The following is a 16,827-nucleotide window of genomic DNA, read 5'->3' as shown; positions in this document are numbered from 1 at the left end:
GGCCTAAACAAGAAGGAGACGAAGAAGAATAAAAAGAAGAGGAGGACGACGACGAGGGAGCAGAAGGTAGCGTTATGGACGCGACTCGGCAGCAGCCGGGCTGTTCTCACGGGAGGGCATGTCTCCACAGACTGTAGTGCTACACGGGCGAGCTAACGGTAGCCTCGGCGAACTGCCCCCCACCCCCCTGGTTGTTTTCACTGAAATGCGCTGATTTGTTGTGCAGAACTAACGCGATCAAATTTTTAAGTGAACGTAAACACCAATCAGTCAACACCTTAACGGTGACGTTAGAAAGCGACATTCCTGAACGCAGCTAACGTTACGCAGTGAACCGTCTGTGTTTATATTTACGACGTCAGACAAGTTATAGCCAACTGACGCTGGATAAAGTAACGCGCGAGCGAGACGCGGAGAAGGCGGTAAAGTTACGTTAGAGAGGTAAAGTTACGTTAGAGAGGTGAAGTTACGTTAGAGAGGTAAAGTTACGTTAGAGAGGTGAAGTTACGTTAGAGAGGTGAAGTTACGTTAGAGAGGTGAAGTTACGTTAGAGAGGTAAAGTTACGTTAGAGAGTTAAAGTTACGTTAGAGAGGTGAAGTTACGTTAGAGAGGTGAAGTTACGTTAGAGAGGTAAAGTTACGTTAGAGAGGTAAAGTTACGTTAGAGAGGTGAAGTTACGTTAGAGAGGTGAAGTTACGTTAGAGAGGTAAAGTTACGTTAGAGAGGTAAAGTTACGTTAGACAGGGTGTCCGCGGGTCCTTAAAAAGTCTTAAAAAGTCTTAAATTGCTTTTCCTAAAAATAAGGCCTTAAAAAGTCTTAAAAAGTCTTAAATTCAGATTGGATTGGTCTTAAATGTTTTGGGTGTCATGTCATTATGAATATGAGGCAATCTGTTCCGCCAGGTCCGTATTTTGCTCGGGTCGCTCTGCGGCGTCTCTGGTGTCACCGGGGCCACGCCCCTTCTCTTAAAGGGGCCCCGCGTATTCGGTCCCATCCCCTACAACGTGAAGCATCGGCTACTTTAGAAAACATGGCAGGATGCAAGTTCAACAACGGCTTGAAAAGAACGAGTGTTTCTGGTCACGGTCGGTGAAATGCTTCTGAATCTGCGTTATGTGTCGCGAGACTTTCCAGCGGTGGAATCTCACGTAGAGCAAGAAGCACAGAGACTAGCGAAGGCCGCCAGCAGCCCGCGGGGCTAGCTGCTGCTCGCCATGAGCTCCTGCTCCGCCGCTAGCTGCTGCTCCGCCGCTAGCTCCTGCTCCGCCGCTAGCTCCTGCTCCGCTGCTCGCAACGAGGTCAACTACAACGCTGGAGGTCACCGGAGGAAATCCAGCGCCGTGCAACAAAGAGCTCATCACCGAAGTCCAACAGGGCGCCGTGTTCTTCATTCTGTTCCACGAGACTCTGGACCAGACCAGCGCGAGCAGACAGCTGGACTTCATGTGCTATTGGTGAAATGACCACGTCCCGTCAGGATCCTGTGGAGCTCATGGGCCGTGACACCAGGACCTACTTCAGCATCTCACAGTAAGTCTAACATAAATATATGTATTAACTATCCTCTTGTATATGAGTATGTGTTTCATATAGTTAAGCTTTACTCATGTGTCAAGTTAATAACAGCTATGCATAGGCGCACTACACATTAATTAGACTAATTAAAAATAGTTTTAGAATGGTAGTAAGTAGAGTGGTGTTTACCTGTCAATATGTCTCCATAGTGTTCACTAGGCTCAAGGGATGGCTCACGTTGCTTAATTTGTAAAAATAGTATTCATTCATATTGATCCAGTCTGACATTAATCTGAAGTGGTGGTGTCATAAGAGATGTGGTGACTGTTGGCTAATGTCTGCCTTTTTTCTTTCTTTTTTCCAGGAGAATGGACCAAATGTCAACTGGAAGTTTTTATATTAATACAGTTTGAAAAGGATTGTTTTCCTAGTATATTCACAAAAGCTCAGGAGTAGACATGAACCTGTGCACAAACATCCATCACATAGAGACATGAGAACTCACACTCACTCACCCACACACACATACATTCTATTATGTAAATGAATTTGCATTTTAAAAGCAGCTGGAATTGTTATTTATGTTATTTTATAGATTTTTTTGTTCAAAAGGAACTATGTTGCCTGTATTTTTAAAATATATTTACTTGATATAAGCATTTGTTCATGGGACTTAAATGTTCTGAAAATTTATTAATAAATATAATTTACAACAGCAATGACATTTGTGTTATCCTTTTGCATTACACCATACTGTTAATTTTAAACAGACATCAGTGTGTTTACTTTGAATTAGTTTATTTAGATTAATGTATATTTCCATCGTAAGTTAGGTCTTAAATTTTATTTCGACGTGGTCTTAAAAAGTCTTAAAAAGTCTTAAATTTCACTGGTTTATTCCTGTAGACACCCTGGTTAGAGAGGTAAAGTTACGTTAGAGAGGTGAAGTTACGTTAGAGAGGTGAAGTTACGTTAGAGAGGTGAAGTTATGTTAGAGAGGTGAAGTTACGTTAGAGAGGTGAAGTTACGTTAGAGAGGTAAAGTTACGTTAGAGAGGTGAAGTTACGTTAGAGAGGTGAAGTTACGTTAGAGAGGTAAAGTTACGTTAGAGAGTTAAAGTTACGTTAGAGAGGTGAAGTTACGTTAGAGAGGTAAAGTTACGTTAGAGAGTTAAAGTTACGTTAGAGGTGAAGTTCGTTAGAGGTGAAGTTATGTTAGAGAGGTGAAGTTACGTTAGAGAGGTAAAGTTACGTTAGAGAGGTGAAATTCGTTAGAGAGGTGAAGTTACGTTAGAGGTGTGATTCGTTAGAGAGGTAAATTCGTTAGAGTTAAAGTTAGAGAGGTAAAGTTACGTTAGAGAGGTGAAGTTACGTTAGAGAGGTAAAGTTACGTTAGAAAGGTGAAGGGTTAATTCAATTGTGTGTGTGTGTGTGTGTGTGTGTGTGTGTGTGTGTGTGTGTGTGTGTGTGTGTGGCTGCAGCTGCAGGATGGACATGTCCAGCAGACTGTTGGTGTTGCAGCAGCTGGCTGAGAGCTGTGGTACCAGTACCGTCCAGCAGGGGGTCCAGCAGGTCTGGAGGCTGCTGCTGCTCTGCCTGCTCTGCAGACTCTGCTTCAGACTGGGTGAGCTCCTCCACAGGAGGTCTGTCCAGGGGTTCATGTCCACGCCCCTCCACCCTATGCTCCACCCTGTGCTCCACCCTGTCCTCCCCCCTGTGCTCCACCCTATGCTCCACCATGTGCTCCACCCTGTCCTCCACCCTGTGCTCCACCCTGTGCTCCACCCTGTGCTCCACCCTGTGCTCCACCCTGTGCTCCACCCTGTCCTCCCCCCTGTGCTCCACCCTGTCCTCCCCCTGTGCTCCACCCTGTGCTCCACCCTATGCTCCACCCTGTCCTCCCCCTGTCCTCCACCCTGTGCTCCCCCTGTCCTCCCCCCTGTGCTCCACCCTGTGCTCCACCCTGTGCTCCACCCTGTCCTCCCCCCTGTGCTCCACCCTGTGCTCCACCCTGTGCTCCACCCTGTGCTCCACCCTGTCCTCCACCCTGTTCCACCCTGTGTCCACCCTGCTCCACCCTGTGCTCCACCCTGTGTCCCCCTGTCCATGGTCACCCTGTCCTCCCCTGTGCTCCACCCTGTGTCACCCTGTCCTCCACCATGCTCCACCCTGTCCTCCCCCATGTCCTCCACCCTGTGCTCCACCCTGTCCTCCACCATGTCCTCCACCCTGTCACCCTGTGCTCACCATGTCCACCCTGTGTCCACCCCTGTGTCCTCCCCCTGTTGTCCACCCTGTCCTCCCCTGTGCTCCACCTGTCACCCTGTCACCCTGTGTCCACCTGTGCTCCACCCTGTCTCCCCTGTGTCACCTGTCCTCCCCTGTGTCCACCCTGTCCTCCCCTGTCCTCTGTCACCCTGTGTCCCTGTCTCATGTCACCCTGTGTCCCTGTTCACCCCTGTGTCCCTCCACCTGTGCTCCACCCTGTCCTCCACCCTGTCACCTGTGCTCCACCCTGTGCTCACCTGTGCTCCACCCTGTCCCCCCTGTGCTCCACCCTGTCACCCTGTGTCCCCTGTGCTCCACCCTGTCCTCCCCTGTGTCACCCTGTGTCCACCCTGTCCTCCACCCTGTGCTCCACCATGTGCTCCACCCTGTCCTCCCCCCTGTGCTCCACCCTGTGCTCCACCCTGTGCTCCACCCTATGCTCCACCCTGTGCTCCACCCTGTGTCACCCTGTCCTCCCTGTGCTCCACCCTATGCTCCACCCTGTGCTCCACCCTGTGCTCCACCCTATGCTCCACCCCTGTCTCCCTGTCCACCCTGTCTCCTGTCCTCCCCATGTCCACCCTGTGCTCACCCTGTCCTCCACCTGTGCTCTCCTGTTCCACCCTGTGCTCCACCCTTGTCCTCCATGTCTCCTCCCCTGTGTCACCCTGTCCTCCCCCCTGTGCTCCACCCTATGCTCCACCCTGTCCTCCCCCATGTCCTCCACCCTGTGTCACCTGTCCTCCACCCCTGTCCTCCCCTGTCCCTGTCCTCCCCCCTGTGCTCCACCCTGTCCTCCCCCTGTCCTCCTCTTGTCACCCTGTGCTCCACCCTGTGCTCCACCCTGTCCTCCCTGTGTCCTCCTGTGCTCCACCCTGTCCCCACCTGTCCTCACCTGTGCTCCACCCTGTCCCCTGTCCATGTCCACCTGTCCTCCCACCTGTCCTCCCCCTGTGCTCCACCCTGTGCTCCCCCTGTCCTCCACCCTGTCCTCCCCCCTGTGCTCCACCCTGTGCTCCACCCTGTCCTCCCCCATGTCCTCCCCCCTGTGCTCCACCCTGTCCTCCACCCTGTCCTCCCCCCTGTGCTCCACCCTATGCTCCACCCTGTGTCCACCTGTGCCCACCTGTCCTCCACCCTGTCCTCCCCCCTGTGCTCCACCCTATGCTCCACTCTGTCCTCCCCCCTGTGCTCCACCCTGTCCTCCCCCTGTGCTCCACCCTGTCCTCCCCCTGTGCTCCACCCTGTCCTCCCCCCTGTGCTCCACCCTGTGCACCAGTCCTGTGTCCCCTGTGTCAAAATGACTAACCTGTCTCAGTAATAAGACTATTATGCAGTAATAAGTCTATATGGTAGTAATAAGACTATTATGCAGTAATAAGACTATTATGCAGTAATAAGACTATTAGGCAATAATAAGACTATTATGCAGTAATAAGACTATTATGCAGTAATAAGACTATTATGCAATAATAAGACTATTATGCAATAATAAGACTATTATGCAAAAATAAGACTATTATGCAGTAATAAGACTATTATGCAGTAATAAGTCTATATGGCAGTAATAAGACTATTATGCAATAATAAGACTTATGCAATAATAAGACTATTATGCAGTAATAAGACTATTATGCAGTAATAAGACTATTATGCAGTAATAAGACTATTATGCAGTAATAATAAGACTTATGCAATAATAAGACTATTATGCAGTAATAAGACTATTATGCAATAATAAGACTATTATGCAATAATAACACTATTATGCAATAATAAGACTATTATGCAGTAATAAGACTTATGCAGTAATAAGACTATTAGGCAGTAATAAGACTATTATGCAATAATAAGACTTATGCAATAATAAGACTTATGCAATAATAAGACTATTATGCAGTAATAAGACTATTATGCAGTAATAAGACTATTATGCAGTAATAAGACTATTATGCAATAATAACACTATTATGCAATAATAAGACTATTATGCAGTAATAAGACTATTAGGCAGTAATAATCCGTCCCTGTGTTCCCCAGGGGGCGTGTCCACTGTGAAGCACGCCGTGTCCGCGGTGACGGGCGCCTACGCCCTCTTCCTGTTCTTCGAGCTGCACATGCTGTGGGTGCTGGCGCTCAGCGCGCTGTGCTACCTCGTGCTGCTGCTCGGCCGGCGCTCCAGCAGCAGAGGCCTCTTCCTCTCCGCGGTGGTCCTCGTCTACCTCCTCGTCGGGTGAGGAAGCGAGTTAATGGAGCTTTCACTTAGGAACCGACCTGGACTCAAACCCGCTCATGGGGCAGAGTGGTCGTTCCCCGCTCTCCCCAGAGTTCATGTTGAAGTGTCCTTGAGCAAGGCACTGAACCCCCAGTTAATAACTAAGGATGGGTTAAATGCTCCTTAATAATAAAGGATTACATCACACATCATTTAGCTGAGGGTTCTATCCAAAGCCACTTCCATCATGTTACACTCACACACCGTAGAGCAGCTACAGGGAGACACTCGGGCTGAGTGCCTTGCTCAAGGGCACACCGGCTCGGGCGGGGATTGAACCGTGATTGAAAGACGTCAATGCAGAGAAGAATTTACCCACGCAGATGAATAACTGTGCACATTTCTAAAATGTCACAATGATAATATAATGTTCTTGATTTCAGGGAGCTACATTTGATCGACAAGGTGACCTGGCATAAAATAAGAGGTAAACGTTCCTGAACTGGCTTTGAGGGAGTGTTTTCTCTTGATCTTAACTTCTACAATGTGCTGCCACAGAAAGGTTGTGGAACAAGAAGTTTTCAGCTGTGAAGAAGATATAATAACAATAACTTCATCTTAACTGCATTCAATACGTCGATATTCAGGAATAGACATCAGTGTTAGGAATATATATCATGGAGCGGTTCAGCAGGAGATGCCCCCCCCCCAGGCTCCCAGATGGTGGTGGCCATGAAGGCCATCTCTCTGGCCTTCGACCTGGACCGGAGGACCGTGGGCCGCCTGCCCTCCCCGGCCGAGTTCCTGGGCTACGTCCTCTTCGTGGGCACCGTGGTGTTCGGCCCGTGGATCAGCTTCTCCACCTATCGGAGCGCCGTGGAGGGCGAGCGGCTGGTGAGCGTGAGTCCGGCAACGTGCTCGGCTGCTCCTCCCGCGGTGCTGATGCTGTGTTCCTCAGAGCTGGCTGTGGCTGCGCAGCTGCTCCCTCCGCCTGCTGAGGAGCCAGCTGTGCCTGCTGGTCTCCACCTGCGTGGCCCCGTACCTCTTCCCCCTGCTGATCCCCGTCTACGGGAACGCCGTCACGCAGAGGTACGCCTCCACTAGAGGTACGCCTCCACTAGAGGTACGCCTCCTCGAGAGGTACGCCTCCTCGAGAGGTACGCCTCCACCAGAGTGCGCCTCCACTAGAGTCGCCTCCTCTGAAGCACGCCTCCACTAGAGGTACGCCTCCACTAGAGGTACGCCTCCTCGAGAGGTACGCCTCCTCGAGAGGTACGCCTCCACTAGAGGTACGCCTCCACTAGAGGTACGCCTCCTCTAGAGGTACGCCTCCTCGAGAGGTACGCCTCCACTAGAGTGCGCCTCCTCTAGAGGTACGCCTCCTCGAGAGGCGCCTCCACTGAGTACGCCTCCTCGAGAGTGCGCCTCCACCAGAGTACGCCTCCTCAGAGGTACGCCTCCGGGAGATGCGCCTCCACTGAAGTGCGCCTCCTCTAGAGGTACGCCTCCTCGAGAGGTACGCCTCCACGAGAGGTACGCCTCCACGAGAGGTACGCCTCCACGAGAGTGCGCCTCCTCTGAGGTGCGCCTCCACTAGAGTGCGCCTCCACTGAGGTACGCCTCCTCTGAGGTGCGCCTCCACTGAGGTCGCCTCCTCAGAGTACGCCTCCTCGAGAGTCGCCTCCTCTGAGTCGCCTCCTCTGAGGTGCGCCTCCACTAGAGTCGCCTCCTCGAGAGTCGCCTCCTCGAGAGTACGCCTCCACTAGAGGTGCGCCTCCTCGAGAGTACGCCTCCTCTGAAGTGCGCCTCCACTAGAGTCGCCTCCTCTGAAGTCGCCTCCTCTGAGTGCGCCTCCACTAGAGTGCGCCTCCACTAGAGGTACGCCTCCTAGAGGCTCTCTAGTCGCCTCCTCTGAGTGCGCCTCCACTAGAGGCACGCCTCCTCGAGAGGTACGCCTCCTCTAGAGTGCGCCTCCACAGAGGTGCGCCTCCACTGAAGTACGCGTCCTCTGAGTGCGCCTCCACTGAGAGTGCGCCTCCACGAGGTACGCCTCCTCTAGAGGTACGCCTCCACTAGAGTGCGCCTCCACGAGAGTACGCCTCCACGAGTGCGCCTCCTCTAGAGGTACGCCTCCTCAGAGTCGCCTCCTCTAGAGGTACGCCTCCTCGAGAGTACGCCTCCACTAGAGTCGCCTCCTCTGAGAGTCGCCTCCTCTAGAGGTACGCCTCCACGAGAGTGCGCCTCCCAGAGGTGCGCCTCCACTAGAGTGCGCCTCCACTGAGGTGCGCCTCCTCTGAGTGCGCCTCCACTAGAGGTACGCCTCCACTAGAGGTACGCCTCCTCTAGAGGTACGCCTCCACTAGAGGTACGCCTCCTCGAGAGGTACGCCTCCTCTAGAGGTACGCCTCCACTAGAGGTACGCCTCCTCGAGAGGTACGCCTCCTCTAGAGGTACGCCTCCTCGAGAGGTACGCCTCCTCTAGAGGTACGCCTCCACTAGAGGTACGCCTCCTCGAGAGGTACGCCTCCTCGAGAGGTACGCCTCCTCTAGAGGTACGCCTCCACTAGAGGTACGCCTCCACGAGAGGTACGCCTCCTCTAGAGGTACGCCTCCTCTAGAGGTACGCCTCCACTAGAGGTACGCCTCCTCTAGAGGTACGCCTCCTCTAGAGGTACGCCTCCCAGAGGTGCGCCTCCTCTGAAGTGCGCCTCCACTGAGTACGCCTCCTCGAGAGTACGCCTCCTCTGAGTGCGCCTCCACTGAGTGCGCCTCCACGAGTGCGCCTCCACGAGTGCGCCTCCTCTAGAGTACGCCTCCTCTGAGTGCGCCTCCTCGAGAGGTGCGCCTCCACTAGAGTCGCCTCCTCTGAAGTACGCCTCCTCGAGAGGTACGCCTCCACTAGAGGTACGCCTCCTCGAGAGGTACGCCTCCACTAGAGGTACGCCTCCTCTAGAGGTACGCCTCCTCGAGAGGTACGCCTCCACTGAGGTGCGCCTCCTCTGAGTCGCCTCCAGAGTGCGCCTCCTAGAGGTCGCCTCCTCTGGAGAGTACGCCTCCACTGAAGTGCGCCTCCTCTAGAGTCGCCTCCTCGAGAGTGCGCCTCCACTAGAGTACGCCTCCTCAGGAGGTACGCCTCCACGAGAGGTACGCCTCCACTAGAGGTACGCCTCCTCTGAGAGTGCGCCTCCCTAGAGTGCGCCTCCTCTAGAGGTACGCCTCCTCGAGAGGTACGCCTCCACTAGAGGTACGCCTCCTCGAGAGGTACGCCTCCTCGAGAGGTACGCCTCCACTAGAGGTACGCCTCCTCTAGAGGTACGCCTCCTCGAGAGGTACGCCTCCACTAGAGGTACGCCTCCTCGAGAGGTACGCCTCCTCTAGAGGTACGCCTCCTCTAGAGTGCGCCTCCTCTAGAGGTACGCCTCCTCTAGAGTGCGCCTCCACTAGAGGTACGCCTCCTCTGAAGTACGCCTCCTCTAGAGTGCGCCTCCACTGAGGTGCGCCTCCTCTGAGAGTGCGCCTCCACTGAGTCGCCTCCTCGAGGAAGTGCGCCTCCTCTAGAGTGCGCCTCCTCAGAGTGCGCCTCCACTAGAAGTGCGCCTCCACGAGTGCGCCTCCTCTGAAGTGCGCCTCCTCTAGAGTGCGCCTCCTCTGAAGTCGCCTCCTCTGAGAGTGCGCCTCCTCTAGAGTACGCCTCCTCTGAGTGCGCCTCCACTAGAGTGCGCCTCCTCTGAGTGCGCCTCCTCTGAAGTGCGCCTCCACAGAGTGCGCCTCCTCAGAGGTGCGCCTCCTCTGAGAGTGCGCCTCCACTGAAGTACGCCTCCTCGAGAGTGCGCCTCCTCAGAGTGCGCCTCCTCTAGAGTACGCCTCCACTAGAGGTACGCCTCCACAGAGGTACGCCTCCTCTAGAGTGCGCCTCCACTAGAGTGCGCCTCCTCAGAGGTACGCCTCCTCGAGAGTGCGCCTCCTCTGAGTGCGCCTCCACTAGAGTGCGCCTCCCGAGAGTCGCCTCCTCTGAGTGCGCCTCCTCTAGAGTGCGCCTCCTGAGAGTGCGCCTCCTCTGAGTACGCCTCCTCTAGAGTGCGCCTCCCAGAAGTGCGCCTCCACAGAGTGCGCCTCCACGAGTGCGCCTCCTCTGAAGTGCGCCTCCACTAGAGTGCGCCTCCTCTAGAGTGCGCCTCCCGAGAGTCGCCTCCTCTGAAGTGCGCCTCCTCTAGAGTGCGCCTCCTCGAAGTGCGCCTCCACTAGAGTCGCCTCCTCTGAGTGCGCCTCCTCGAGGTACGCCTCCACGAGAGTGCGCCTCCCAGAGGTACGCCTCTGAGAGTGCGCCTCCACTGAAGTGCGCCTCCTCTGAGTGCGCCTCCACTGAGAGTGCGCCTCCTCTGAGTGCGCCTCCTCTGAGGTACGCCTCCTCTGAAGTGCGCCTCCAGAGAGTGCGCCTCCTCAGAAGTGCGCCTCCTCTGAGTGCGCCTCCACTAGAGTGCGCCTCCTCGAGAGTCGCCTCCTCGAGAGGTACGCCTCCTCGAGAGTGCGCCTCCACAGTGCGCCTCAAGTGCGCCTCCACTAGAGTCGCCTCCTCTGAAGTGCGCCTCCACTAGAGTGCGCCTCCTCAGGAGTCGCCTCCTCAGAGTACGCCTCCTCTAAGTGCGCCTCCAGAGTCGCCTCCTCTAGAGGTGCGCCTCCTCTAGAGTGCGCCTCCACTAGAGGTACGCCTCCTCTAGAGTGCGCCTCCACTAGAGTGCCTCCTCTGAGTACGCCTCCTAGAGGTGCGCCTCCACTGAGTGCGCCTCCTCTAGAGTACGCCTCCACTAGAGTGCGCCTCCACGAGGTACGCCTCCTCAGAGTCGCCTCCTCTAAGTACGCCTCCTCAGAGGTCGCCTCCACTAGAGAGTGCCTCCTCTAGAGGTCTTCATCAACTCCTTGTCTTCCTCTCCCTGCTGCCGAGAGACGCTTGAGGAAGGTACGGCTTGTTCTCGGGAGAACAGTGAGAATAACTCTATTGTGTGTGTGTGTGTGTGTGTGTGTGTGTGTGTGTGTGTGTGTGTGTGTGTGTGTGTGTGTGTGTGTGTGTGTGTGTGTGTGTGTGTGTGTGTGTGTGTGTGTGTGTGTGTGTGTGTGTGTGTGTGTGTGTGTGTGTGTGTGTGTGTGCAGGTGGCTGCATGCGTATGAGAACGCCGTGTCCTTCCACTTCAGTAACTACTTCGTGGGTCACCTCAGTGAAGGCAGCAGCATGCTGGCTGGAGCCGGAGCCACGGAGGAGAAGGGCCACGTCCGGTGGTGAGGGGGGGGGTCACAGGGTGGGGGCTGGTGGACGGGCCCTCACACTGTCTCTGTCCCCTCAGGGACCTGAGCGTGGTGCGGCCCCTGGCGGTGGAGCTGCCCCGCTCCATGGTGCTGGTGGTGACGTCCTGGAACGTCCCCATGTCCCAGTGGCTGAAGACCTGTACGCCTCACACTCCTCTCCTCTCGTCCTCTCCTCTCCTCTCGTCCCCTCGTCCCCTCCCCTCCTCTCGTCTCCTCTCGTCCCCTCCCCTCCTCTCGTCCTCTCCTCTCCCCTCCTCTCCTCTCCTCTCCTCTCCTCTCGTCCTCCTCCTCTCGTCCCTCCCCTCGTCTCCTCTCCTCGTCTCCTCTCCTCTCGTTCCCTCCTCCTCTCTCTCCTCGTCCCTCCTCTCCTCCTCTCCTCCTCTCGTCCTCCTCCTCCTCTCCTCTCCTCTCGTCCCCTCCTCTCCTCTCGTCCCCTCCCCTCCTCTCCTCTCCTCTCTCCCTCCTCCTCCTCCTCTCTCTCCTCTCCTCCTCCTCCTCTCCTCTCCCTCCTCGTCCTCTCTCCTCTCCTCTCTCTCTAGGTCCCTCCTCTCCTCCTCTCCTCTCATCTCCTCTCCTCCTCCCTCCTCTAGTCCCTCCTCCTCTCTCTCCTCTCCTCGGTCCTCTTCTCGTCCTCTCTTCTAGTCTCCTCTCCTCTCGGTCTCCTCTCTCCTCCTCCTCTCTCCTCTCTCCTCTCTCTCCCCTCGTCCCCTCCTCTCGTCTCCTCTCCCCTCGTCTCCTCTCCTCTCGTCCCCTCTTCTCGTCCTCTCCTCTAGTCTCCTCTCGTCCTCTCGTCTCCTCTCCTCTCCTCTCGTCCTCTCCTCTCCTCTCGTCCCTCCTCTCGTCTCCTCTCCCCTCCTCTCGTCTCCTCTCCTCTCCTCTCGTCTCCTCTCCTCTCGTCCCCTCCTCTCGTCTCCTCTCCTCGTCTCCTCTCGTCTCCTCTCCTCCTCTCCTCTCGTCCTCTCGTCCTCTCCTCCTCCTCCTCTCCTCTCTCTCCTCTCCCTCCCTCCTCTCTCCCTCCTCTCTCCTCTCCTCTCGTCCCCTCCCCTCCTCTCCTCTCGTCCTCTCCTCTCCCCCCTCCTCTCCTCTCGTCCCCTCCCCTCCTCTCGTCTCCTCTACTCTCGTCCTCTCCTCTCCCCCCTCCTCTCGTCTCCTCTCCTCTCCTCTCGTCTCCTCTCCTCTCGTCCTCTCCTCTCCCCCCCTCCTCTCCTCTCGTCCCCTCGTCTCCTGTCCTCTACTCTCGTCCTCTCCTCCCCTCCTCTCGTCCCCTCCCCTCCTCTCCTCTCCTCTCGTCCTCTCCTCTCCCCCCCTCCTCTCGTCTCCTCTCCTCCTCCTCTCGTCCCCTCCTCTCCTCTCGTCTCCTCTCCTCTCGTCCTCTCCTCTCCCCCCTCTCGTCTCCTCTCCTCTCCCCCCTCTCGTCCCCTCCCCTCCTCTCGTCTCCTCTCCTCTCGTCTCCTCTCGTCCTCTCCTCTCCCCTCGTCTCGTCTCCTCACTCTGTATCTACAGTGACGATGTGTTCCTCTGCTCTTCAGACGCCTTCAAGAACGCCATGAAGCTCGGGACCTTCCCCGCCATCCTGGTCACGTACACCGCCAGCGCCTTGCTGCACGTCAGTAACCCGACACCCTGTGACCTCTGACCTCTCAGGTGAAGTAAGGTTTACCTGTGTGTCGTCTTCAGGGCCTGAGCTTCCACCTGGGGGCCGTGCTGCTGTCGCTGGGCTTCATCACCTACGTGGAACACGGTAGGAACCTTCCTCTGTACTATGTGTGGTTCTCTGGGTTCCTGTGTGTAGTATTATTGGTTCTCTGGGTCAACGGGTCTGGTTCTCCTCCTCAGTCCTGAGGAAGAAGCTGGCCTCCATCTTCAGCGCCTGCATCCTGTCCAGGCCGTGTTCCTCCGACTGCAGCCACCAGCACAAGAAGGTACAGAGCTGAGTGATGTCACAGGGTCCTGGAGCACACCTGGACCGGTGATGTCACAGGGTCCTGGAGCACACCTGGACCGGTGATGTCACAGGGTCCTGGAGCACACCTGAACCAGGTGTCCAGGGTTCTTGCGTCCCTCCTCCAGGGTTTAGGAGCATGAGCTGATCTTCTTCTGGTCTTCAGGAGTATTGGGTCTCGTTGCTGAACCTGGTCTTCAGCCTCCTGGCCATCTTCCAGCTCACCTACCTGGGCTCCATGTTCGACCCTGGAGTGGATGAACAGGAAGTAGAGGAGGTGAGAGCACCTGGAGGACCGAGCCTCAGGAGAACACACCAGATGTAGAGCAGCACACGGGGAGCTGGGAGGCTTTTATTTTGAAACTTCTGCATGAAGTGGCGTTTAATTGACTGAGATCAACAGAAGTAAAGGTGTGTTCTGGAAGCAGAGGGCGGTGAGTAGGACATGAGGCTCTGAAGGGTTCTCCATTGTTCCAGAGCTCATAGCTGCTCCACATGAGACGCTGCAATGCTCTGGGGTCAAACACGAGGCACGCCTCACCTCATGTGTGAATGTGATCTCTTTTTTTTTAAGAAATTGAAGAAAAATATCATGTGCTTTTATTTTGAAGGTTTCAAACTAAATTTATTTGTTGTAATATTAGAGAAATGTTCTTCGTCTAATGTTTCTACACTCCAATGAATTAAATGCAAAGAGTTATTTCACAGTAGTTTATACGTTTGAGTTCCACCGGCCCTTTAAGAGCCACGATGTGACACCCTGACGGGTCACCTGTCTGTTTCCAGGGTTACGCGGCCCTCCACACCATCCACAGGTGGTCCGAGCTGAACTGGGCGGGCCACTGGGTGGTGCTGGCCTGCTGGGTCTTCTACCGGCTGATCCAGTGATGTCATCACAACGGAGGTCCTCCAGCGGGACGAGGACCTGCTCCAGAGGGCCGAGGTGGTCTTCACACGCATGTGCTGCTTGACACGTGAACACGGAGTGAGGACACGCCTCCATGTCTGAAGGAGCCGTTAAAGACAGGAGGACTCGGTTCAGCTCCTGGAGGACCATCAGGACCTCCTGAAGGACCATCAAGACCTCCTGGAGGACCATCAAGACAATCAGGACCTCCTGGAGGACCATCAAGACCTCCTGAAGGACCATCAGGACCTCCTGAAGGACCATCAGGACCTCCTGGAGGACCATCAGGACCATCAAGACCTCCTGGAGGACCATCAAGACATCCTGGAGGACCATCAAGACCATCAGGACCTCCTGAAGGACCATCAAGACCATCAGGGCCTCCTGAAGGACCATCAGGACATCCTGGAGGACCATCAAGACCTCCTGGAGGACCATCAGGGCCTTCTGAAGGACCATCAGGACCTCCTGAAGGACCATCAGGACCTTCTGAAGGACCATCAAGACCATCAGGACCTCCTGGAGGACCATCAGGACCTCCTGGAGGACCATCAAGACCATCAGGACCTCCTGGAGGACCATCAGGACCTCCTGGAGGACCATCAAGACCTCCTGGAGGTCCGCTCCATTGTCCGGCTGCTGGTCCAGAACATTCCTCACGTGTTCTCCTCTTTATGTTTAAGGGTCCAGAACTGTTCTCATGTTCTTCTGTTACAACTCAATGATTTTGATGCTTTGATGTTTTTCTACTTTTTCTATAAATGTAAAAAAGTTCTGTAACTGAGCTCTGGGTTGTCTTCTTCATGAGGAACATGAGGAGCATTTATAACAGGAACATGAGGAACATTTAGAACAGGAACATGAGGAACATTTAGAACAGGAACATGCGGAACATTTAGAACAGGAACATGAGGATCATTTAGAACATGAACATTTAGAACAGGAACATGAGGAACATTTAGAACAGGAACATGAGGAACATGAACATTTAGAACTGGAACATGAGGAGCATTTAGAACAGGAACATGAACATTTAGAACAGGAACATGAGGAACGGGAACATGAACATTTAGAACAGGAACATGAGGAACATTTAGAACAGGAACATGAGGAACAGGAACATGTGGAACAGGAACATGAGGAACAGGAACATGAGGAACATTTAGAACAGGAACATGAGCATTTAGAACAGGAACATGAGGAACAGGAACATTTAGAACAGGAACATGAGGAACGGGAACATGAGGATGAGGAACATTTAGAACAGGAACATGAGGAACGGGAACATGAGGAACATTTAGAACAGGAACATGAGGAGCATTTAGAACAGGAACATGAGGAACATTTAGAACAGGAACATGAGGAATGGGAACATGAGGAACATGAACATGAGGAACATTTAGAACAGGAACATGAGGAACATTTAGAACATGAGGAACATTTATAACGAACATTTAGAACACGAACATGAGGAACATTTAGAACATTTAGAACAGGAACATGAGGAACATTTAGAACAGGAACATGAGGAACATGAACATGAGGAACATTTAGTACAGGAACATGAGGAACATTTAGAACAGGAACATGAGGAACATTTAGAACAAGAACATGATGAACAGGAACATGAGAAACATTTAGAACAGGAACATGAGGAACATGAGGAACATTTAGAACAGGAACAAGAGGAACATTTAGAATATGAACATGAGGAACATTTAGAACAGGAACATGCGGAACATTTAGAACAGGAACATGAGGAACACGAACATGAGGAACATTTAGAACAGGAACATGAGGAACATTTAGAACAGGAACATGAGGAACAGGAACATGAGGAACATTTAGAACATGAACATGAGGAACAGGAACATGAGGAAAATTTAGAACAGGAACATGAGGAACATTTAGAACATGAACATGAGGAACATTTAGAACAGGAACATGCAGAACATTTAGAACAGGAACATGAGGAACACGAACATGAGGAACATTTAGAACAGGAACATGAGGAACAGGAACATGAGGAACATTTAGAACAGGAACATGAGGAACAGGAACATGAGGAACATTCAGAACAGGAACATGAGGAGCATTTAGAACATGAACATGAGGAACAGGAACATGAGGAACATGAACATGAGAAACATTTAGAACACGAACATGAGGAACATTTAGAACAGGAACATGAGGAACATTTAGAACAGGAACATGAGGAGCATTTAGAACAAGAACATGAGGAACAGGAACATGAGAAACATTTAGAACAGGAACATGAGGAACATTTAGAACAGGAACATGAGGAACATTTAGAACAGGAACAAGAGGAACATTTAGAATATGAACATGAGGAACATTTAGAACAGGAACATTTAGAACAGGAACATGCGGAACATTTAGAACAGGAACATGAGGAACACGAACATGAGGAACATTTAGAACAGGAACATGAGGAACATTTAGAACAGGAACATGAGGAACATTTAGAACAGGAACATGAGGAACAGGAACATGAGGAACATTTAGAACAAGAACATGAGGAACATGAACATGAGAAACATTTAGAACAGGAACATGAGGAACATGAACATGAGGAACATTTAGAACAGGAACATGAGGAACATTTAGAACATGAACATGAGGAACATTTAGAACAGGAACATGCGGAACATTTAGAA

General features: G+C 53.3%; 1 protein-coding gene across 3 annotated transcripts; it reads left to right on the top strand.

Annotated features, from left to right (window-relative positions):
* Positions 1-14,933, top strand: LOC130199094 (protein-serine O-palmitoleoyltransferase porcupine-like). Of its 3 annotated transcripts, none has more exons than XM_056422314.1 (13): positions 1-66; positions 2,998-3,140; positions 5,825-6,017; positions 6,443-6,486; positions 6,712-6,893; positions 6,958-7,088; positions 11,148-11,273; positions 11,339-11,439; positions 12,830-12,906; positions 12,978-13,041; positions 13,137-13,222; positions 13,409-13,519; positions 14,029-14,933. In XM_056422314.1, exons 2-13 carry the CDS (start codon positions 3,005-3,007, stop codon positions 14,128-14,130), a joined length of 1,353 nt encoding a protein of 450 aa, XP_056278289.1. In that variant the 5' UTR covers positions 1-66; positions 2,998-3,004; the 3' UTR covers positions 14,131-14,933. The 3 variants fall into 3 exon arrangements, with proteins under 3 accessions (XP_056278289.1, XP_056278288.1, XP_056278290.1); XM_056422313.1 differs by lacking the exon at positions 1-66 and adding an exon at positions 73-158; XM_056422315.1 differs by lacking the exon at positions 1-66 and adding an exon at positions 2,865-2,878.
* The last annotated feature ends 1,894 nt before the right edge of the window (positions 14,934-16,827 follow it).

Source organism: Pseudoliparis swirei, chromosome 9, assembly GCF_029220125.1.
Source record: "Pseudoliparis swirei isolate HS2019 ecotype Mariana Trench chromosome 9, NWPU_hadal_v1, whole genome shotgun sequence".
Taxonomy (NCBI): domain Eukaryota; kingdom Metazoa; phylum Chordata; class Actinopteri; order Perciformes; family Liparidae; genus Pseudoliparis; species Pseudoliparis swirei.
This window is presented reverse-complemented; position numbering and strand designations above follow the sequence as displayed.

Coding starts and splice junctions, on each gene's coding strand:
- LOC130199094 (XM_056422314.1), top strand. CDS start 3,005: ATGGACATGTCCAGCAGACTGTTGGTGTTGCAGCAGCTGGCTGAGAGC. Junction 12,907..12,977: donor CCGCCAGCGCCTTGCTGCAC/GTCAGTAACCCG, acceptor TGTCGTCTTCAG/GGCCTGAGCTTCCACCTGGG. Junction 13,042..13,136: donor CATCACCTACGTGGAACACG/GTAGGAACCTTC, acceptor TCTCCTCCTCAG/TCCTGAGGAAGAAGCTGGCC.